This window comes from Carlito syrichta, unplaced genomic scaffold (assembly GCF_000164805.1).
Source record: "Carlito syrichta isolate Samal-C Ts95f unplaced genomic scaffold, Tarsius_syrichta-2.0.1 Scaffold314870, whole genome shotgun sequence".
NCBI lineage: Eukaryota > Metazoa > Chordata > Mammalia > Primates > Tarsiidae > Carlito > Carlito syrichta.
The window spans coordinates 473,085-497,205 of NW_007258966.1; the positions used below are offsets into that span (position 1 = coordinate 473,085).

Sequence of the window (24,121 nt, forward strand, 5' to 3'; positions counted from 1 at the left end):
GAGAAAGAGAGAAAGAGAGAAAGAAAGAAAGAAAGAGAGAAAGAAAGAAAGAAAGAAAGAAAGAGGGAGGATAGTTACTGGAGTAGGGTCCCAAGAATTAGGAGTTCTGGCACAACTTCCTGGCAGCACTCATTGAAAGCTAGCTCTGTTGTTCCTTGATTTGCACCTTCCCCCTAATTGTCCTCCCCAGCTTTGCCTTTGAAAGACCTTTCCTCTTCCAGATAGACTTACTAGAGCTTACCCTATCCCCATTACACCGCCTCACTCACTTTTTTTTCCTCTGGGTTCCGGATACTGACTGAAACTGGACTAACAAAGACACCTCCTTTTGTTTGTCAGCAAGTCATGAGAAATGATTAGCTGCTTGGTTCTCAGGCCAAAGGACCTGAAGCACTCAAAGTCCTGAAGGGGAAAGTGCTTGAAGATTTGTTTTCCACTCAGCTGTAGGGGACAATTTTTGCTACTCTTGGCTGTAGCAGTCTTCACTGGGGACTTTATCGCTTCAGAATGCTCTGTGTTAACTTTTTCTGAAAGATTGCCAGCACCAGATTTAGAAGCTTTTTAAAATCCTCATAAAACCGGAGAATGAAAAAAAGCAGTGATAGAAGAGGTGGGTAAGCGGGACATGGGACCTCCTGCCCGGTTCACCATTCCAGACCAGGCACCTGGTTTGGCCAAATCCTTTTCACCTATTTCCCTCTTCCAAGTCTTAAGGTTTGGTCTGCTTTGCTTTCTTTTCTATCTATCACGCTATCCCTCCGATTTGCCACCTGGATTCCTCTCAGGAAAGTTTCCGGATTTATCCCCTTCTGCTTTCTCTACAAACAAGATAATTGACTTTTAAGTTGTTTAAAGCATTTTCATTGCTACTAACTCTAAGGAAACAGTTAGGCAAAGTGAGATATAACCAAAAGTAAATGAGTACGGAAGTGGAGAACGTACAGAGGACGAAGAACTCTGAGAAAATATTAGTCTTTAGTGAGCTGCTTCTTTCCCTACACAGGCCATTGACCTAAAAGTTGACACCATTATGTCCACAGCCGCCAAAACCATCTCTCTTCAAGTTAAATACTAGGTAAGGTCTTAAGTTTGGGATAGATGCAAGATAACAGGGCTACTAGTCTAGTGGATTTTCTCCATGGGTGGATTCCCAGGTTGCTCACTCTGGCTCCAGATTTGTCTTGGCAGAATTGACCCGAGTACTAAATACTGGATATAATTTATATCTATAAGTACTTCAAACTTCTCACTTTGAGAAAGGATAAATTTTCTTAAGAATCATCGTTTACCAGGAAGTGCTAGATCCACTCTGGCTCCCTCTCCAGCCTGGAGCCCAAGATCCACTATTTCCACATTGCTCTCGTCATCCTCCTATTGGACCTATCCCTCTCCCTCACCCTCATCCTCACCCCCCAAGACTTCTTATGTATCTACAGTACCCGACCCTGGAAAATCCCACAACCTGCTTTGCTTGCTCCTGCTCCTATAAGCTGCCAACTATTGTTTGAGGAAGGTTCCCCCCACAAAAATATGTTCTCTGGTGTCAGCGGAGCTCTCTGTGCTGCTTGGCAGGCCTTCACAATTTTCTAACAATTGACTTCCTGCCATATTCTCCACAGTGTCTCCTCCTGGTCGGTCCTTCCCAGTCATCCTCAACCTCAACTACCTTCCCTCTTTACCTGTGACCTTGCTTCCTACGTTTACTAAGGAAATTGAGAACAATTTGAAAGATTTCCTTCACTTCTCTCTTACCAAAACTTGTCCTGGGTTTTTTTCTTTATGCATCCTCCTCCACTCTCTAGTTTGGAGGAATAAAAGGCCCTTCTCTATCTCCACAATAAATCTGCCAATTGTCCTTGGGTTCAGAATCATATCCCTCCTGCCTTCCTCTCCTTTATGATATACTTATGTGTATATATAAGTTACCTTTCCAGCTTGGAGTGAGAGTTTCTCAAGGGTAGGGACCATGTGGTATTCATTCTGCGTTCCCAACATGTAGTACCATGGCTGGTGAAGAGAAGGCAGGCAAATCAATGAATGTTTATTGAATTGATGAGTTATGAAGGGATGACCTAGACTGATTTGAGATCTTTATTCTTTGTGCATCTACGTAATTGGTTGATAAGAATACTATAATTGGGCAGCAAGAAGGATGAAGGGAAGAAACAAGAGAATTTAATACACTCTAGACCCAGGGTTTTTGTTGGAATTACCCAACATTTTAGTGGAAATTTCTGACCTAGAATTGACCTGTCACTTTACAAAGGGAGTAGTGGAAAAAGCACTAGACTGGGACTAAGATCTGGCTCTGCTGTTCATAAACTGTGCAGCCACTGGCAAGCTAATTACCCTCTGGACCTCAATTAGTTTCTCTGGACATCGAAGATAGCATTGTTCAGAGCATTAAATGGAGTCATAGATGTGAAAATACTTTGAAATCTGAAGCACTTCTCCAATAAAAACTTGTAGCTCTTATTCCTGATGGAACTAATAACTCTGGAACTTCTACTTTTCAGCTATACTACAGCTGCCACCACATCTACTACTGCCCATCGTTCCTGTTGCATGCAGAGTTTGATTTCATCTCAGCATCCATCTATCCATCATGGAAAAGGAAAAGATATCAGAAGTGTGGAGGCCTCACTCTCCATACCTCCTTCCCGTCTCCTTTTTTTGGCCTGTGTGTGCCTGTATATATGACCTTACTTGTTCACAAGGACTGCAGTGTATGGTTAGGGGGTGTGGGGGGCGGGAAACTGTAAGTCATCCCATCTTGAATTCAAACCCATGAATAGCTGAGAGGTAATTGTAGAATATGCCAGAGTACAAGTAGGCTCTACCATCTTAGCAGACTCTTGCGCCTTTGGGCATGTGTTTTGGGTTTCAATGTGTATCTCTTCATCTGATTCTCCTCTGGTTCTAAATGAATACAGGGGTGTAGGTTTGCATAGGAACAGCACTGAAACTATGTGATCACATTTTTCCCTCCCTTCCTTGCTCTTCCTTCTCAGTGCTCCCTGAGTTCTCTGGCAATGGGATACTGACAGAGAATCTATTTGATCCTACCTTTTTATTTTTCTGTTTAAAAAGTAATTGGTTGCTCCCTGTTATCTCTCATTCCCAAAACTTGATGATTTCTCACCAGAGAATCAGTAAAGCCAACATTGACCTAGAAGCAACCGGCTCATACCAGCTCAGTATCAGACCAAAGGTTATGTAGTATATCAATGATAGGTAATTTGTCAAAGAAAAATGCCCAAAGTATTTCTTGTCTAATGGAATAGATATAGTACAGAAAAAATTGTTGTAAAGTGCTTCCTAGCAAGTCCCATTTCACTTTTATTTTCATTATAAAACTATGGCTATTTTGCTAGAAAAACTAAAAGAAAAAAAATTGACTCCAGGTTGTAATTACACTATGTATTTTTAAATAAACCATATATTTGTAATAATGTAGGTCTAGCCAGGCTCGGTGGCTCAGCCTGTAATCCCGTGCTTTGGGAGGCTGAGGTGAGTGGATTGCCTGAGCCTGCGGGTTCAAGACCTGCCTGGGCAACTTGGCGAGACCTCATCTCTACAATAAATCAAAAAATTAGCCGGGCGTGGTAGTGCCTATAGTTCCAGCTACTTGGAAGGCTGAGGCAGAAGGATCGCCAGAGCCCAGCAGGTCAAGGCTGTCGTGGCCGGGAGCGGCCAGTGCACTCCATCTGGGCGACAGAGTGAGACTCCAACTCAAAAAAAAAAAAATGTAGGTCTAATCATTTTAAAACTGCATTGAGAGTCCTGTGCTAGACAGTCCATTTGCTTTCACCTTTCACACCTTTCGATTCTGCTCTTAATTTCATTCCCTATTTTCTCTACTGAAATCTCTTCCTCATGAGCCTTTATTTACTTAAGATCTTGCTGCTTTATGAGCCCAGCAAATGAGTGATTTTTGACAATTGGAGTTTGGTTATTCGAGTTTTTCCCTAAAAGCAAATCTTTGTCCACAGAGTAAACCCACAACTCCTTTTCAAATGCATTGTCTCAACTGATTCTCAAAGCAACCTGGGAAATAGGTAAGGCAGGTAATAGCCATATGTCACTAATAAGAAAACAAAGGCCTAAAAATTAGTTGGCTTTTTCAAAAATCATACAGCTAGAAAGTGGGAGCAGGGAATTGAACCCAACTCTTATGATTCTGCTTCAAACAGGAGGATTTCTGAGAGGCAAAAGCAGCATCAACTCAGGTTTGCTAGAAAGCTTTTTTTAAGAGGCCTGTGCCATCACATCATTCTCAAGTTGCCCTTCTAAACTCTAAGAAGGAAAGCAAAATTATGGCAAATTATTTCATGTCCTTCCAACAGGTATATTAGTTTTAGGTTAAATACATCCCAATTATAGCTGTATTTATTTTCTCGTGCAATCTGGAAAGTCAGTACATACTGCGGCTCTTTGTTCAGAGTGCATGCCCATTCCAAGGGATATGGGGACTCATTCAACCAATTTGTTACAGGAGTGTTTAGTTGTTCTGTTTCTATTTTTTATGACCAACTATTGATAACATTTAGTTTTATTTGATTTTCATTTCTTGCAATTCCCATTATAATATCACAAAAAGAAAGTTTGTTCTGGTTCCTGATACAGTTTTATAAACATGCTTTGAGAAAATGGAGACCTGAAGATTCTTCCATGAACTGATTTGCCTCTATCTAGACATCTCTGCTTCATCTTATCTTAACAATTATTGACATTTCCCAGGGGCAAGGGAAAACATGACATGTTTAAAGACTAAATTCTCCCATTTCTGCTCAGCATAATAATCATCAAATTAGTATACTGCATTTATATTCCTTCCACCACTAAATTAATATGCTAACATCAGAGAATTGTAGCACAACAGAAGTTGTCTTCTAGAGCCTAGGTAAACTGTCCAATACCCACTGACCAAGAAAAGGGGCCACTTTAATTGTGGAACAACAACAAAAAAATTGTGCTACATTTTTAAGTTCTAGACTGTGCCGTTCCTTGACGTGCATTTTATGACTTAATTTGTTAATTACATTAGTAAATTCCTATTAAAGAGTACCTATTCCAATGAAACCTTTGGGCAAATTGAGATAATTTGGTCTAGTATCAAGAAAAGAACAATATTTTCTGCCCAGAGTAGCTGTTACTGCCCCTCTTCAAGTGGATTTGTGTTTCTACATTCAGAACATCATTCAATGCACAGAGGCAATGTAGCTTGTTGGAGAAGCAGAGGTTTTTTGATATTGCCAAAATTGGCTTCACCAGTTGCCTCAGGTATGCATCAGGGATGTTCCACTCTGTATTTGAGTTTCCTTATCTGTAAAATGAGACTAATACCCACCTGTTTGGGCTGTTCTAGGATTAAAGAGGGTGAATTAAAGTAGATGGCATGATTTAAATGCTTGATAAAGGGAAGTTACAGCCGGGCTCGGTGACTCAGCCTGTAATCCCGTGCTTTGGGAGGCTGAGGTGAGTGGACTGCCTAAGCCCGCGGGTTGGAGACCCGCCTGGGCAACTCGGTGAGACCTCATCTCTACAATAAATCAAAAAATTAGCCAGGTGTGGTAGCGCGCATCTGTAGTTCCAGCTACTTGGAAGGCTGAGGCGGAAGGATCGCCAGAGCCCAGCAGGTTGAGGCTGCGGTGGCCAGGAGCATGCCACTGCACTCCAAACTGCAACTCAAAAAAAAAAAAAGGAAGTTACTATGTTTTAGAAGAGAAATATGAGAAAACAGATAGAAGGGAGGAGTACGATGCATTGCCTAGCGAGAGAAAACAAAGGCCTAAAAATTAGTTGGCTTTTTAAAAATCATACAGCTAGAAAGTGGGAGCAGGGTGGTGTTTTCCAAAAATTTCAGCTTGCTGACAACAGCCAGTGGAATGGGTGTATGTGTCTTTGAAAACAAAACAGGTAGATGCATGTCTTCATGCCTGGGCTGGCTGCTTCAAACACTGATTATTGTTGAAGAACTGGAAAAGAAATATGGTTTTATTTGAGTGTTGAGGGGGAGCTTCTGATGCTGCTTCTTAGCTGGGGCAGACACTGAGAATTTGGGAGTTTTACTCTTCCCTAGACACCGATCACTATGTATATGTGTATGTATGTGGATGGAAAGGGTCACTGCTCTTACTGGAAAATTTTAGATGATAATAACATTATCAAGCTGATCTAGAGCCTCCTGGGTCACAGAATGGATGTGAATATCTGCATGATATGAGTCTTTACCTGCTATATGCTAGACATAGTCTTCAGCCATCAGTGTTTTTTCTCCCTCATTTACTTCGCAGACAATGCTAGTCCATTCGTGTTGTTACTATGAGAGTGTCGTGTGGGACTCTGTGGATGCCTGTCTCTGTTCCAATGGAAGGAACACAGAGTTGAGTGGGACATTCTGATACTCTACCTCTAAGTGACTGTGTGACATTAGCAAACCCCATTGACTGTTTTGCCACTTGATGCGTTCAGCCTACCTCACAGATGGGTTTTTGTTTGTTTCTTTGTTTGTTTTTATTTTTAAGAGGCAGGGTCTTACTCTGTCGCCTAGGCTGGAGTGCAGTGGTGCCATCATAGCTTACTGCAGCCTTGAACTTCTGCATTCAAGCGATACTCTTGCCTCAGCTTCCCAAGTAATTAGGATTATGGGTGTGAGCCACCATATTCAGCTATTTTTTTATTTTATTTTTGTAGGGGCAGGGTCTTGCTATGTAGCCCAGGCTGGTCTCAAACTCCTGGCCTCAAGCAATCCTCCCTCATTGGCCTCCCAAAGTGCTAGTATTACAGTTGTGAGCCACTGCACCTAGGGCCCCTTGCAGATGTATTGTGATGATTTCAAAGGAACAGTGAAAGGAAAAGTGTTACGAAGTTTCTTAAGTATTCTACTCTTGGGGGTGTTCTCGTTACTATCTTTCTTACCACATTTCATGGCTAGGGGAAAGACCTTCAGCTACTTAGGACAAAGTCTGTTAAGTTCTTGAATCCTTCCATCTCACCCCGTAACTGAGATGGAAATTTTAATTATAAAGTAAGGACAAGTTGTAAAATTCCAGCCACCTAATCCCTGGGTTGAAGATTAGGGATCTCTATTCCCTTGTCTCCAAAGTCCACAAAGTTTTGTTTTAGTCTTTGTTTCAGGATAGTGACAGTCTTTTAATCTCATTTTGCTCCTAGCTGAGGAACCTTGGAAGTGGCCTTCTCAAAGATTCCTAAGTGCATATTTAATTGTCTATTTTCATTCATTCTCTAATTATGCAATTTTCCACAATCATATGTTGAGTGTCTACTGCACATTTGACACTACATTTCGAGGGATACAGTGGTGAACAAAGCCAATCTCGTTCCCTGCTCCCTCAAACCTTCTAGTCTAGTGGGAAAAAGCAGGTGCTGAACATCTCCCTAGATGTTCCCCAGACATCTTAAACACTACCTGTCCAAGGGTGAACTCCTCATCTTTTGCCCAAGACTCCTCTTCTTCTAGACATCTCCTGTTAGTGAAGAGATTCACCACCGGGTTGCCCAATCAAGAAACCTTGGAGCCATCTTTTGCACCTTCCTCTGTTTTACCCATCCATTCTAATCTGGCACTAAGTCTTTATAGTTTTTAGTCCTCTGAAATATACCTTAAATCTGTCTTTTCCCTGTCTCCGCTGCCATGAACTTAGTCCAGGTCCCCATTATTTCTCTTTAGGACGTCATAGCCTTCTCACTGGTTTCCCAGTCTCTGGAATTGCTGCCACATCCCCTAACTTCCTCTTGTGGTATGTCATAATGACAAGGAAGGTGAGGTACCTTGAGCCATAGTGATAAAGGAACACTGAGGGAGTCTTTCTAAAATTGTGAACCCCAAGATTGCACAAGCCACAATCATTTACTAAATAATAATACACCAATAGCAACAAATAACTTGTATTGCATATTGATTATATGCTAGGCACAATGCTAAATGATTTATAACAGGGATTCTCCAAGTGTGGTCTTCCACCCTGTGGATTCAGCACCACCTAGGAACTTGTTAGGAATGCAAATTCTCGGACCCAGACAGACCTACAGAATCCGACTCTGGAGGGGGAGCCCAGCAATCTGTGTTTTAGCATCACTTTCAGGTGCATGGTAAGGAATGAAAATCATGACCTAAATTATCTCACTTAATCTTCATAATACCCTATGGACACCATTATCATCCTCATTTGACAGATGAAGAAATTGAAGCTGTTATTTGTTTCAAAGTCCTACAGTGGTGAGGAGGGAATTTGAATCCAGGACTTCTGGACTCTGAATCCTATATTCTTAGTTACTACACCAGGTTGTCTCACTAAATTCTGAACCAAACTGGAAATCAAATTAAAGTTTAAAATGAAACATAGCTAATGAACCGGGTTAAGCACCTCAGCATGTTTGCAGGTTGGCCTCGACTGCCTTTTCTCACAAATTCTCTGAAGTCTCTCCTCTGCTCCAGTCAGGCTCAGGCTTCTGAGTGGCCCTTGCTGAAATAATTCACAAATTCTTATCAACATATTGTGTTTCTTACTTGTAATGAGTTTCCTCACATTTTGTTAGCCCTTTCTTTTTTGTCTTTTTTTCTTTTTTTCTTTTTTTTATTTTGAGTTGGAATCTCACTCTATCGCCCAGGCTAGAGTGCAATGGCACACTCACGGCCACCCCAGCGTCAACCTGCTGGGCTCTGACAATCCTTCTGCCTCAGCCTTCCAAGTATCCGGAACTACAGGCACGCGCTACCACACCCAGCTAATTTTGTATTTATTGTAGAGATGAGGTCTTGCCATGTTGCCCTGGTTGGTCTTGAACCCATGGGCTCAGGCAATCCACACACCTTGGCCTCTCAAAGTGCTGGGATTACAGGCTGAGCCACCGAGCCCAGCCTTGTTAGCCTCTTCTTTATTCTTCTGCTCCCTTGTGAGCGCACACATCTCTGAATCTCTCTTGCACTTGTGGTGTATGCAGTATAATTTCTCAAATGCATTCATATGACCTTATCTCCATTTACTTCTTATGATATGGCCTTATCTTCTCCAACAAGCTTAAGTGTTACTTGAGGGCAAGGACTATGCAGTGTGCTTTCTTTGTGTATTACCTTCTGATTCCTCACACATATATACATACTTGCCTAGCATAAAACTCAGCACCAGATGAAAAGTGTTGAATTATGTTGGTGATGGGCCACACATCATATGTTTTCAAGGGATAGTGAGACTTATGTTTTGTGAATGCAGAAACTATGTCATACCTACCATCTTATCCCCAGTGCCTGGCACAGAATAAGTGCTGAATAAATAATTCTTGAATGGATAAATGCCAATCAGGATGGGAACCAAAGCCACTTCACTTAGAGATCGAGGAGAAGAGGGAATGCCCAGAAACTACATCAGACGTAGACCATTTCTGTTTTTAAAGGTCCTAAAAGTTATCATGGTACTGTGGTTTTAAAAGTCTAGAATTGATACTTTATGAACTTGAGTAAGTCTGTTTCTCTTTTGGGGCTTCAGTTTCTCCATCCTGAACTGAATTATTTCCTGAATCTTATGAAGCTCTCTTTTCTGGGGTTCTGTGATCAGATGTTTCTTGATTGCACACTATTGCAGCTATGTAGACTTCCAAAGAAGATATTGCTGTACCTTTCTCAGTGTGTAATTCATCCATTCTCTTCTCCATTCAGCAAACATTTGCTGAATGCCCACTATATACCAGGCACTGTGCAGAGTACAGGTGATTCAATGGGGAGTAAGATATGAGCCTTATTTGCAAGGAGCTCAGTTTGTTGGGGGATATGGATACATAAATAGGCAATCTAGCCCAAACTGTGGGGCAGGAGTAATCATGGAAAGCTTCCTAGAGAAACTGATATCTTGGTGAGAGCCTGAAGGATACATAGGAGCTAGCCAGGAGAGCAGAGACATATACAGAAGCAAATAAAAGGCCCAGGAGCAGGATACTAGAAAAGAGTAAAGCGAAATTGGAGAACACAGACCAATTGGGAGGCTGTGGCAACACTTTAGGAGAGAAAAGACTGAACCATGTAGATAGAAATAAATAGATAGATTTGAGTTACATTTTGGAGATAGAATTGACAGTCCTCTCAGATGGATTGGATGTGGGAGATGAGGGAAAGGACAGGTCATGAAGGACCCCTAGGTTTCTGGCTTAATCAACTTTGTTTGCCATGTACTGAGTTAATTCCGTTACCTCAGGAGAAAAGAACTGGTTTGTACACTGAGGTTGAAAAAATGATGAGTTCAGTTTTGGTCTTGTTGAGTTTGAGTTGGAATATCTAGGTGAAGAAGTCTCTGATAAGTCATTGGCTATAAGAATCCGGCACACTCAGAAGAGACACCTGGGCTGGAAGTTCATATCTGAGATTCATTACTATGTAGATGGTGTCCCATTAGGAAAATGAGAAGACACTGAGGAGTCAAGTGTCCAGGAGAACCAGGGCACCAGTGCTAAGTAAGGTGTCCAGCATACATGCTCATTCATTTCCAGGCACACATCTCTGCTGCAAAGGGAGTTGTTCAATAATATCTGTGCATCTCCCACTGAAACTTAAGGGAAGGAGCATTGAATACCCAATCCTAACTTCTCCATTGTACCATAAATGATACCTGTAGAAGAAAGGATGCTGATACTTTCATTTCATCTGCCAAGTGTTTTACATTAATTAACTCACTTAAGTGCTCACAATAATTTAACTTCAGTAACCCTCAAAATACTCTCTGTTTGATGCACTCACAATAATTTTACAAAAGAGCTACTATTACACCCGAGCCCTTGAGACTGGTTAAATCACTTGCCTGAGATCACATAGCTATTTAACAGCAGTAAGGAGATTTGACTCCAGGTCTACCTAACAACACTATGCTACATCCTGGAAAACAGTGGATCCTTAAGAAGGCCTGTGCATACAATACACTTCTCCCTTACCTTACCCCTAGCTGAATGCTTTGCTCTACAAATCCCCTGGGAAAAGTAAAACTCTAAGTTGTTGTCAGTCATTTATGCCTCAGTGGGAATGAGTTTCAGATTCTTCCTTAGGAACAATTTGTAATTTTATGGGGGAAGAACACTGGAAACTTAAGAGAGGGATAAAAGGGCAGAAAGTGGCTGAGTTATGAAAAGTCAGCCCCCTCCATCAGTTTCACAGTCCTGCCTAGTATAAAGCATGTGTTTTAAGATTCTTAGATGCTATTTCTACATATGTCTACTACTTTATAGACAGCCCCATTTCTGGATCTGTTACCCCAGTTATCTGGGTCTGCTCAAAGGTGACCTTAAGCTGCACACTGACCCCAACCCACTGTGGTCAGCAAGAGGCAGCCAGCCTGGACTGCAGTTGGGAGCCTGCAGTTCCTGGCCTTAGGCACAAGTCCCGACTCATTCCCTTGAGAATTCTACCCTGATGTGCATACTTAAAATCCTGAGCAGATGGAAGCAGGAGAGCTTGTTGGAAAGACTTGGAGGAGTTCCTTCTGCCCTGTCTGGGTCTATTTGCCAAAATAAATGACATGTATCAGGGCAGGGCATTGGTCCAAGCCCATTGAAATTCTGCTAGCAGCCCAAACAGCACTGGTGTTTCAGATTGGTTCTGTGAAATGATCAGGGTTTGAAGAGAGAAATGATGTGTGAGCATCTGGCTGCTGCAGCCTACTGATGGGGGCAGTCCCAGGGGTGAGCTCGGGTGTTGGGGTACAGCCTCAAGGACCCCCCCACCCCAGGACATCTGCCACTGACAAACAGGGAAAAAGCCATGCACTGGCTGCAGGCAGTCTGGTTTGAGTTCCATACCGTTCTACTAGCTATGTGACCTAAACAAGTCCTTTTCTCTTGGCCTGCCCCCCCCAAGTATAAAATAAAACCTGGATTGAATGGTCTCTAAAGGCCCTTCCTGCTCGAACATTCTGTGACTTCTTTGGCTCTGGTTTGATTTCTTTTTCTCTGTACTGAAAGAGGCCCACCCACCCACCTGCTTATCTGTAGGCTCTGTGTTCTCACACTGACCTCTGCTGGCCATAATGAAAAGTGTCGCCGATAGTGTCTGGAGGGGGTAAAAAAGGCAGTTCATCATTGATTTAGTACTAAGCTTTAGCCGTGTATTGGGTACTGGAACAGAAATCCTGTGCGATGGAGACAAATAAAAAAAGTTCACACAGCTATAAGCACAGAGTAAGCGTATCTAGATGACAAAAAACCCACAAAAGGAATGTCTCTCCCTTATTTTATTTTTATTTTTATTTTTGGCCACCTTAATTTGTTCCTGGCGCTCTGTGCCACTGTATGAAAGGACCTTTGTGAATGGGAAGACTCCTTGTCTCAAATCCTGTGACTGCAGGCTCCAGAAGGGCTCTGGCACCATGCTGAGGAGGCATTTCTGGGTCAGCAGTGCCTCAGAAGCCTGGAGACTTCCCACAGGCCCCACTTCTGGCCCTTAAGTCAATCTGAGATGTTTCAAGCTGGACTGATGACATGCTCTCCAACCTAGGCACCTGAGACCAGCCCAGAGTTACAAATTCCTCCAAGGGGTGCCTTTTCAAATGCCCCTTTGGAAAGAGCGTTGGAATGTTTTGTTTTGTTTTGTTTTTAAAGAAAAAGAAAAAAAAGATTCTGTAAGTTCTTTAAGAAACTCGCTTTCAGCTCTTTGCCTGTAACAGAGGAGTCAGCAAATTCAACATGTCCACCCAGCCAAAAAAAAAGGATGCAGGACATGGAATCCTGCCTTTTCTGGACAGAATCAAAGTTTCTGTTAAGTGCAGCTCTCGAATTGCCTCCCTTCTAAGTCTCCTTGCTTACCGTTACTGGTGAGTATGTGCTTGAAAAGGCAAGAAACCCAAGGAGGAGGATGCCAGCACATGCTGGTGGCTGCTCAGACTCCTTTCTCTAGTGGTATGAGCAGGATGGGATTGAGCTACATCACAACCCACTCTCTCAGTAGTGTTCACTGGTTTATTGTGCTCTCCCGCTCCCCTCCCTTGACATGGGAAAACTTTTGCCAGGATTCGGATTTGGGTCAAGCATTCAGTGCTCTGATTGGATCTTCTCTGCTAGTAATAATATGGCTTCTGCAAGTCCATCCTGCCCCTTATCCTCCCAACAAGCAGGCCCCTCCTCCCTAACAGCTGGTTCTTATCTGCCTCCCTTGTTCCAGCCTCAGGCAGCCTGCTCTGGCCTCATGCTGATACACACATGTTCTCCTCAATGCTCCTTGATGACTTTCAGCCTGAAGCACCACTCTCCTAGCCCTCCCTGTTCCCAAGCCTCCGAGGGTTCCCTGTGTCCTACCACATCATCTCCAAGTTTCCTGCTGTGCTTTCCAAACCGGCTTCAGTTGGCACCCACTCAGCCTTGCCAATGTGGCCCAAGACTCCTCCCAGGCCATGGGCAAAATGTGAGCATTTCACAAACTCTCCATGGCCAACCTTTGTTTTCCCACAGCACTTAGGCTGTGTTCCAAACGTGCACTGTTTGCTACGGTTTTGTGTACATTCATCCTAAAGCCTAGGCCCTCATTTTCAACTTCCTCACTCATTCTCATCAGCACCCTGGCACTATTTTTTAAAGTATTGCTCCTTTTAGTCCCTTTATATATGTGTATATAAATATAAATATACATGTATATTGGTTTTGTGAAAAATTTAAGAATAGCAAATAACAGAATCACTGTAAACAAAATTCCAATAATAGGAGGTAGGAACCTAAAAAGTGAAAGCTTACCTCACCCTCATCAAGTTTTTGGAAGGAAGCCTGCTAAACACTTCACAACCTATCATTCTTTGTAGGCTGCATGTTGGGTGTTAGGAAAGGTTGAGTGGTAGGTGGTAGCCAGAAAATGGCATCTCCTCGAGCAGAGCATCTTGTACTGCTTTGCAAGAGTCCTAGGTCTTCGTGGGCCTGATTGACACTGGAAATTTTACTCCAAAGGACTAGCCCAACTAGTGGCTACTTGCATCTTCAGTATATGACTCTAGCCACTGCATAAAGCATCAGTCCTGTTTTCAGCCTTTTAAAAAGTAAACCTTGAAGGTGAACAGTAAAGGGCATATTTAATGTGCTTTTCTTGGAGTTTTCCACAGATTTGTAGGAAATTGCAGATAGTAAAGGGCCTGAGAGGTGGAGATGGGAAGCATTTATGAAAATAGGCTTTCTACCTGATATGGTGTTGTATTCTCTGAGAGGTAATGCACATTACTAATGGTTTTCATTTTTTCTGCCAAGAAAATTTAGTCCCTACTGGGATTTGTTCTAAATGATAGACCAGCCTGCCTGTGTTGCACCCACTGAGGTTAACTCTCAGTTTCAGTCTGCTTTAAAATGTCAGCCTGAACTCTCAGACTTAATTGTTACAGACATTTTATAACCAGGGCATTCAAAATCTTCAGGCTGCTCCCTCTTGATATCTTAATTGATACTTAATGGATATTCTCAAGCTCCTTGTATTTTACACATTCAACATTTTACAGATTGGAGCACAGAAGAAAAAGGGATGGGGGAAAAACAAATAAACAACTTGTGTCTGTAAGCGTGAGCATGCCTGTGTGTACTCACGTGTGTGTGTGTGTGTGTGTGTGTGTTTCCTGTGTTTGCTACCAGGTTGTAGTGATGAGGACTTGGGATCTGCCAACAAAGATAAGCTCAGACGGGGAGGCTGGTCAGCTCATGGGTTTGGGGGTTCTCCCTTCTTTAGCCCCCTGGAGCACTGTTCTTCAGGCACAGCCATTTCTGGACTTCACTTACAAGCATGTAGTTGGTTATTTGGATGTGAGTTATAAAATGTCACGATGCTCTCCAACATTCTGTTCTTTCACTATTTTGACAATCTGATAGATGGCCTGGCATTAACTAGGAAGAGGACAATATTATCCAGCCTGAATAACTAATCTCCTAAGAAGTACAGAGTTGAAGGATCTTGGTGCACATGAATCTTATTAAATGTGCTTATAAAATGTGTTCTATCCAAATAAGCTTAGCAGCCCCTAAAATAGCCTTTTCTGATCCATGTCTGGAACTTTGGCGTGCCTCACAGATCTCTAAGCCAAAATTATTTAGTGAAGTGATGACAGTGTTCTTTGTTCATGGGAAAATGGGAAGTATTGATGTTAAGTCCTCTATTGACTAATTGCACTCCTATCCATCTTAGGGGCGACCTGGACCAATTGGAATTCAAGGTCCAACAGGCCCTCAAGGATTCTCTGGCCTTACTGGTTTATCAGGGTTGAAAGGAGAAAGGGGCTTACCAGGCCCTCTGGGACCTTATGGATCAAAAGGAGATAAGGTAAGAGCACCAGAGCTTGATTTTTTTTTTTGATGGATGGGCCTCAGTTATGAATGTCAGAAGTTCTCTATCTCAGTTCTGCTTATTTATGGAAATGATACCACAGCTAAATACTTGGTTACCAGGCTGCACACTTTAACAAGAGATGGGATAGGTGATGGTCTGCCAATGGATCAGTCTATTTCTGGAGAGACTCTCATGACAAACTAACTGTAAAGTGAATGTTCTAGCTACTTGCTAGACAAATGGACTCACTGTGGTAAGAAGTCATGTGGGTTTGAATTGGGCATGGATCAGAAGTCCAACCAGTTGGGCAGTGGAAATCAAGAAGCCAAGCAAGGAGACTGAAAAGCAAAGGGTCAGAGTGCTTGGAAGCAATCTGGACCACAAATACAGGGGGAAAGCTGCAAGAATGGAGAGTGATAATGTCATGGTGACTGACTGACTGAGTTTTGCACCTCAGTTTATGTTCTCTGTTTATTTTAATCACCTCCTATTCACCCACACTAGGGATTCCCACACTAGGATTATGGGGATAACCAAAGACACGACACCTGGTGCTGGACAGATGAGACTGACAGCAGTTTATTAGTCACATATAATCACAGTTCAGGGGAAGAAGATACTGCACATCACATAGAACCACACAGGGATAACACTCAGGAGCACAGTGAACTAGAAGTGGATGTGAGAGGCAGACAGACTTTTTAGTATCTAGAATATGAGATGTTCCTAGTTCCTGAAGGAGAATGTGATTGGCTTGTTTGAATAATTCAGTAGGCCAGCAAGGAACTGAACTGCTATACAGGGATAAGTAGGAACTGTACCTAGTCCATTTGATAAGGAGGGTTGTTTGGCTAAGAGACCTTATCTGAAGAAGCAAGAGGCATAATGGGGAGAGGAACTTGTGGTTAGGTAATTCAAGGCCCTCCAGTTTTCCCCAGATGTCAAGGCAGCAGGTAATATTGTGCCTTAATTTCAAGGCTTAAATTATATTCCCCAAGACAAGATTACAGACATTTCCAAAACCTTAGGTAGAAGCAAGTGATCAGTTGGAGCTGGAGTAGGGAATCAAGACAAAGCAATGTGAAGAGAGGTAGAAAACACTTTTTAACTTAGTCCATTGACTCACCTAAACAAACTTACCAAGTATAAAAGATCAATTGGATTATATCTTACATTCCTCTCCCTACTCCATTTTTTAGGGTCCCATGGGAGTTCCTGGCTTTCTTGGCATCAATGGGATTCCGGTGAGTATGTCCACATAGGTATTCTCAATATCCATCTCTGCGTTCTGCCTCATAGCTCAGGTACTTTGGCATTAGAACATCCTGCCTCATGCAAGCATGCTTAGGGTCATGTGTTGAAATATGTATGGTTGAGCCGGGCATGGTAGCATGCACCTGTTGTTCCAGCTACTTGGAAGGCTAAGGCAGGATCACTGGAGCCCAGCAGGTTGAGGCTGGGGTGGCTGTGAGCATGCCACTGCACTCCAGCCTGGGTGACAGAGTGAGACTACAACACACATACACAAAAAGAAGAAGAAATATATATGGTAAGGTTTGAATGGCAGTGGTCACAGACAGTTACTCTTTGATTCAGGCACAAACAGCCTTGTGTCAGATGGCTGGGGGTGGAGGCTCATGTGCAGCCATAGCCATTGATATCCTAGCCAAAATGAGTTAAGTCTTGTGGGTTGAGGGAAGCTTTGACTGGAAATGAGGAACTGGTTCTAGGTATAAACACAGAGCCACATTAGAGCATATACAAGCTCATTATAGGAACTTTAGGAAGGTACATTAAATGAATTTTGATAGAAAAATCCTTAGGGATATCTTGATACATTTCGTTTCAGTAATTTTTCTCTTCAGCCTTACCTCATTTTAGAGTGAATTTTCCTTTCGTTTTTACAAACCAACTACTCCAAAGATCACTTGGAAGTAACCTCTTCCAAATTCATTCTGTAGACCTCTGTTTTGCCAGAGACAAGTGGGGAATTTAGAGCTTGAAGATAACTCTTTTCCCCATTCCATCCTACCCAATCCCTTAGTCTCTCCATTTTTGTCCTATACCCAAACTTCTCCCACCATGGTATCATTTTACTACCAGCCTTTAAAATAAAATATTGGAACTTACTGGCTATCGCTTTATAGTTTTCTCCTTTGTCACCTTTCTATTTTTTAATCCTTAGCCTAGGCTGTGTTTGTCTACAGCAGTGTTTTTTCAACCTTGTTTAAGAGTAAAAAAATCTTGTGTGGAAGCTCAGCATATAGAACAAAAAAGTACAGCTCCTCCGTTTGGAGAAGGTCTTAGAACCTGCTTTTATCCTTCCAACAACCTCTAAGAGATTCTTCTTAACCCTGTCAAGGCACAGTTTGGGAAGTTAGACTTAATAGCTTTTGTGTTGTACTCCATCATTATCTACTATCAAGGAAGGGGATTTGAATCTCTTTGTGCCAATCTATAGGTATTTCTTGAGCACCTGCTATGTGCTAGCACTCTTCTATGGGAATATAGAGGAAGAATATGGCTATGCCCTCAAGATTATACTTGTGAATTTGGAGACTAGAAGGCTCACTCACCTAGTATCTGTTACATGTATCAACAAGTCAGCCCTCACACTAAGAAGATTTCTGCATTTTATTCAATGGCAGAGTCTGCAAAATGCCCAGAAATAGGCCAGTGGGAAAGTAAGTAGGTGGAATTGGCCATTTTTTAATCTTGTTTCTTGGCAATTATGATTGTGTTCCTATAGCAGCTTCAGTCATAGTGTCCACTCAGAATGTGTATCTTCTGGGAGCCAGTGAGTGAGGGAAACTAGCAAACTGGAGGTAACCTCTTCCATTCATCCTGTGGACCAGGCTCTCCAGAGCTGAGTGAAGGATTTCGCGTTTGCAGGGTTAGTATGCCCTTCCTTCTGCAATGGGATCTAAAAGGAAGTGAGTCCTGTGAGACTGAGACTGTTTCCAATTCTGATTTGGAGTCTATCCCAGAGTCCAGCTGGACACTTCTGCCTCCAACTTGTGGCCAAGAGATCTCTAGAGCTTGCAGAAATTGATCACTTCTTTTTAGGGTGTCATCTCTTGGAAGAATGAGTTACAGCTATCCAGAACCCTCCAAATGAGCTTGCTGCTCCTAGTAGAAGTCCTTACTCCCTTGGATCTTTACTTGACCAAAGGTTGTATGTATTTTCTTTTGACTTCTGACTGCTCTAGTTTCAGACTCAAAGCTTTATTACGCCATGAAATTCTTCTCCCTTGTTCTTCCTCTCTCTTCCAGCTACTCAAGAAGTATTTATTGAGCATCTTCTGCTCAGTGCTGATTTCTTCCTTCCATCTCTAATTTCCCAAAGTCCTTAATGCCTTCCCGCATATTCCAGCTCCTCATTACTTACAGCCCCATGGGATTTATTGATTGCCCTGTATGATAGATTCACCCAGCTCCTTGAAAGTACAGATTATGTCTTCTGCTCTTCTCAGAGGCCCAAAAGCCCAAAGCTGAGCTCAGCATATAGTAGGAACTCTAAAAATATTTGGAGTACTGACTCCAACCTCTAGTGCCTATAAAAGCAACAGTTCTCAGATTGGCAGGACTCCCTCAGACAGAGAAAAACACAGATACCATAAGCCCAGTCAGACTAATTATTTTGTTCAACTTTTAGTAATACATATTAAGTAATTTGGCTGAAACCAGCAGCTTTCCCAACACTTCTTACTAAACTGGATCACTGCACAGATCTGGTTCCCCTCTTAATATTGGCTGATTGCTAACATATGTGTCCCTGGTTTTGGTCCCAAAACTCCATTTTTGCTGTCATGTGGACAGTTTCAACATGAGCTGGCAAGTAGTCATTTCATGATAATCCAAGTCTTTGCATTAAGGGGCACAGCAACCAATTGAGAAAGTGAGCAAACAAGCATTCATTGAGATCTTCAACATCAGAACAAAGTAGATAGGGATGGTAGGGCTGTAGCTTTTCATAATATCCCAGCCGTGAGTTGGAGCTATTGCCACCTACAAGAAATGTATGTTTATCAAATGTTTTTAGTTCAAATAACAAGTTGAGAGCAAAGGTTTTCACTTTGCAGTTTATGTTTAACTTTTCCCATGGAGTCAATCTTAAATCTCTAGTTCCCTTCCTGGAGACTTGTAAATGAGCACACTAGATTTATATCCTCAAAGTGAACACACTTTACTCACCAAGTAAATTTTTCTTTTGAAACTGAGTTATAAGCAACGTTTTCTGGAATACAACAGATTCTCCTATTCTGTGTGTTCAGTTTCTTAAGGCTATATACAACCATGATTTCCTCCCTCAAAGAGCTATACTCTCTTGGAAAGCTGGCACACATATGTAAAATCATTAGCTATAACCAGAAAGGGAAATATGCCAAAAACTCAGTGGTAATGAGAATTTTTTTTTTTTTTTGACTTGGAGTCTCACTCTATCGCCCAGACTGGGGTGCAGTGGCCGCTCCCGGCCACCACAGCCTCAACCTGCTGGGCTCCGGCAATCCTTCCACCTCAGCCTTCCAGGTAGCTGGAACTACAGGCGCGCGCTACCACACCCATCTAATTTTTGATTTATGTAGAGATGAGGTCTCGCCAAGTTGCCCAGGCGGGTCTCAAACCCGCAGGCTCAGGCAATCCACTCACCTCAGCCTCCCAAAGCATGGGATTACAGGCTGAGCCACTGAGCCCAGCTGGTAATGAGAATTGAGAGGAAGTAGACCCTGGCCCTGCAGCTTATCTTTACTAACTTGACTGGGGGAAGACTTACTAGTTATTGAGCTCCTACTTAGTAAACCTAGTCTCATTTAATTCTAACCATAACCTGATAGAGTAGGCATTATTCATTTTTAATGTTGACAACAACCCTGTAAGGTAGGTATTATTCATCTCCGTTTTACAGATGAGTGAACTGAGGCTGAAGCTGAGGAGTAACACAGTTAAGATTGGAGCAAAACATCTATCTGTCTCCAAACATACTTTATCTACCATCCTATAGTGTCAGCTAGTTGGAAAGGATGTACAAGTCTGAGGAGGTCAGAGATTAATTCCAGAGAATTCAGCTAAGATAGGAAAGAATAAGCAGGCATCTCTGGATTCCTATAGGTAGGAGATATTAGGAGTTCAAGCAAGAAAACTAAAGACAGATCCAGCTCAAGTAAAAAATTGTGTATACCAAAGGGTAAGAATCCAGACACAGTTTTGATATCAAACACAGCCTAGGTCCCAGGAATAAGGAAGATCTTGGTACTAAGCCAGCCTGTTGTTTTGCCTCAACTTATCCCTGTTACCCAGCTTAGAGATAAACCCTAACAAGTTTGGCTGAGATATTTTACAGTGGTGATGAGGATCTCAGCAGGAAACAGACACTATACCCAAAGGGTTTGCCTGAATAGAGTTGAATGAAGGGTATATTTAGAGGATGTGGGCCCGACTCAGTGGCTCAGCCTGTAATCTCAGCACTTTGAGAGGCCGAGGCGAGTGGATTGCTTGAGCCCATGGGTTCAACACCAGTTCAGGCAACTTGGCAAGACCTCATCTCTACAATAAACAAAAAATTAGCCGGGCTGGTAGCGCGCACCTGTAGTTGCGGCTACTTGGAAGGCTGAGGCAGAAGGATTGCCGGAGCCCAGCAGGTCAAGGCTGTGGTGGCCGGGAGCATGTCACTGCACTCAGTCTGGGTGGCAGAGTGAGACACCAACTCAAAACACACACACACACACACACACACACACACACACACACACACACACACAAAATAAATAAATAAAAGATGTGGGCAGCATTAGGGAAACAAAAATGAATGATGAAGCAACTAAAGCTGTTACCACTCCTAGACCCGAAGGAGAAAAGATGGAATGGTAATACTGAAACCCAGTGAGATCTGGAGCCATGAAATAGCTGTTGCCCAGCAAGAGCTAACTCTGGATAAATGTAGCCATTGCCCAAAATGTAGACATGGAGAAAGGACATGGGAGAAATAACCTGTGCTCTTTCTCCTCCTGCTCTGATGTCTCCAGCCTGTGTCTCCCGGCGGCCAAATACAACTGAGAAACAGAGGAAAAGGGAGCCTAGGTGGTATGATTCATAGAGGTCAGGCCCCCAAGGCACAGATCTGGGGAAGGTAGAGTGTAGATCCTCAGACAAAAACAACAGTAACCATCCCAATTGATAATAAAAATTTGCTAACTAGTGTGCATCCACAGTTTCCCCCGGGGCAAGTAAAAGTCATCGCCTGAGTCTGTAGAGGCACAGATTGCAGCAAGTTTATTGCAAAGACAAGTTTACTGACTACTCCTCTAGACTTAGCATTCCATGAGTCCAGTAGTCTAGACTCACTCTTGTACTAACAGTCTGTCTAGCTCTTACAACTAGCATAACAATGAAAATGAAACAGAATTCTACAAGCGTTTTCCCTATAATAATTTGACAAAAGGTTGTTTCCTCTAATAATCTGAAAAGCTCATTTTTTAACAGATGGTGTATTTTCCTGAAGTCATTAAATATATACACATGGCTTTTTAAAGTGTGTTGGTGATGGTGGGAGGGTCCACTTTTTATTGACCCGTCCAGATTTCTGGTCCTTCAGGTCATCTCTTTGCTTCATGCCCAACATACAACTGGCTTTTGATAGATTAAAAGAGACATATTCACTATAAAAGGGTAGATTCTATGTCCCAACTTGGAAAAATTAGTGAATGCAAGGATACCCAACTCTGGAAAAATTAATGAATGCAGATGAACTGTATGAGAATGATTACTAATTCCCCAGCAAAATAACTACCTCAGAAGTTAGTATGGAGAAGAGAAGATATAGTTCCCTAACTGAAGCAATACTCTGATATGTGAGCATCACAAATTGAGACTGAAAGTGTAGCTCTTGCAGGACTTGCTTATTTTTGACCAAGTAACTTTCAGAAGAGGAGGTGCTGTGGGAACTGTTTCTGCTCTGTTAGCCAAAATCCAGCATAAATTTCCATGCACAGCTTCCAATACAGAAAGTTGTGCCAGGCTGCCCAGGTTCTGTCTGGTCTGAGGAATCCCAAGACTGACATAATTCTGTATTGGTCACAGTTCATCTGCCAAACAGCTAAGCCCCATTTTAGGACATCTTTATATCCAGAGAAGGTGAAGTTGTAGCACACTGTGTTTCCCATCTGCTCATTTGATCCCTTTGGTTTCAGCTTGAGCCTTATTAAAGCATTGATTCTTTTGGGAGGGTAATACTGAGCTGTGAATAGACACATATGCTTGAGAGTAAAGGGAAGACATGAGAACATATGTGGAGCTAAGGGAGTGGACAAGGGGGCCAGAGTTTTGCAGCATACTTAGCTTTTCTCATTCTAGAGCCATTCGGAGTAGTTGGCAGTCCTTTGGCTGACTTGATTCCTTCTTTTCTCTTGAACAGGGCCACCCTGGACCGCCAGGCCCCAGAGGCCCACCTGGTCTGGATGGCTGTAATGGAACTCAAGGAGCTGTTGGATTTCCAGGCCCTGATGGCTATCCTGGGCTTCTTGGACCACCGGTATGCCACCAGATCTTTACACTTTATTTAAAATGACTTTGTCTGACTTCAAGTGTGCCTTTTTTTCCTTCTCTGAAAACCCCATTAGACTTCTGTGGGGCAGCCACTGCAACCCCTTGTCCAATACAGGAGTCTTTGCTGGCAGTACCACAATAGTAAAAACCTAAGGAGTACCAGTTGCAGGGGGGTGTACACATGCTACAGTACTTAGGGTTGCTTTTTTTAAAACTGCTGCTTGTGGAGTTGGCAAGATTGTTAAAAGGTTGTAGTAAAATTTCAGAGCAAAACACACACTTGGGCTATTTGACATGTTCCCATATCAGGTGATATTGGGAAATGATTGGAATGCTTACATGGGCTCATGGAAGCACTAATAAGTACCCAGTGGACTTGGCATGCTTGGTTTAAACCAGTGTTTCTTAACCAAGGGTGATTTTGCCCCTCAGGGGACATTTGGCAATTATCTCTGATGTTTTTGGTGTCACACCTGGGAGTGTGCTACTGGCACAGGACAGCCCTCCCCTCTACATGCACACATACACAACAAGGAATTATTTGGCCCAAAGTGTCAGTAACACTGTGGTTGAGAAACCCTACTCTATACTGACAGAATTTGTCCCCGACCCACATTATAACCTTTGGTTATGGAATTGATTAGGTATTTATTGGATTCCAGTGTCACCACTTTTATTTAATTCCATTCATCTAATAGAACTCAGATATTTGGATCTAAAAGATCTTTAGTGAATATCATGCCCTTGTAAGGCTGATTTTACACGTGGCTGGAAAGAGAAAAATAACACACTTCAAACCCATTCTCTGCCTCACTTGAAATGATTTAAACTAGTGAGGGAACTGATGTGAAATATTTAACTGGAAATCACATGATTCATTAGACAGATTTCATAGCTATGTAAGTTAATTGACACTTCACTGGAGGAATGGCACTACCACCTTCAGGAAACAGGTGTAGATATATGTTTGATAAGGTGAGACAGATAGACAAGTGCAAGACCCAGATCAGCACAAAGCACCTTAACATCTAAGGACCAAACCAATGTGCAAGGGGTGAGTGGGGATGCAAGAGGCGGGCAGGAGAGATGTATCTTAACATAGAATGAGCTGTGTGAGTCACAAAGACATTTAAACATCGCCATGGCAACAGGGGAACGAACAAAACAGATGCTGAGAATGAAAATCCAACAAGCAAGGAAATACTGCCCCCAAGAGGGAGAAAAGAAATCTTGAGGTAATAAACATCCCCTGACAAAGAACAAGGGTGGATACCTAATCCCATCCCTAAA

At 42.5% G+C, this 24,121-nt stretch overlaps 1 protein-coding gene across 5 annotated transcripts in view; it reads left to right on the forward strand.

Moving 5' to 3' along the window:
• Positions 1-24,121, forward strand: part of COL4A6 (collagen type IV alpha 6 chain) — a 310,397-nt gene that overhangs the window by 221,955 nt on the left and 64,321 nt on the right. For all 5 annotated transcript variants that reach the window (XM_008072174.1, XM_008072176.1, XM_008072177.1 and 2 more), the window contains exons 4-6: positions 15,149-15,283; positions 16,489-16,533; positions 22,701-22,817. In XM_008072174.1, coding sequence (XP_008070365.1) covers positions 15,149-15,283; positions 16,489-16,533; positions 22,701-22,817 — 297 coding nt within the window. The remainder of the gene's footprint in view (positions 1-15,148; positions 15,284-16,488; positions 16,534-22,700; positions 22,818-24,121) is intronic.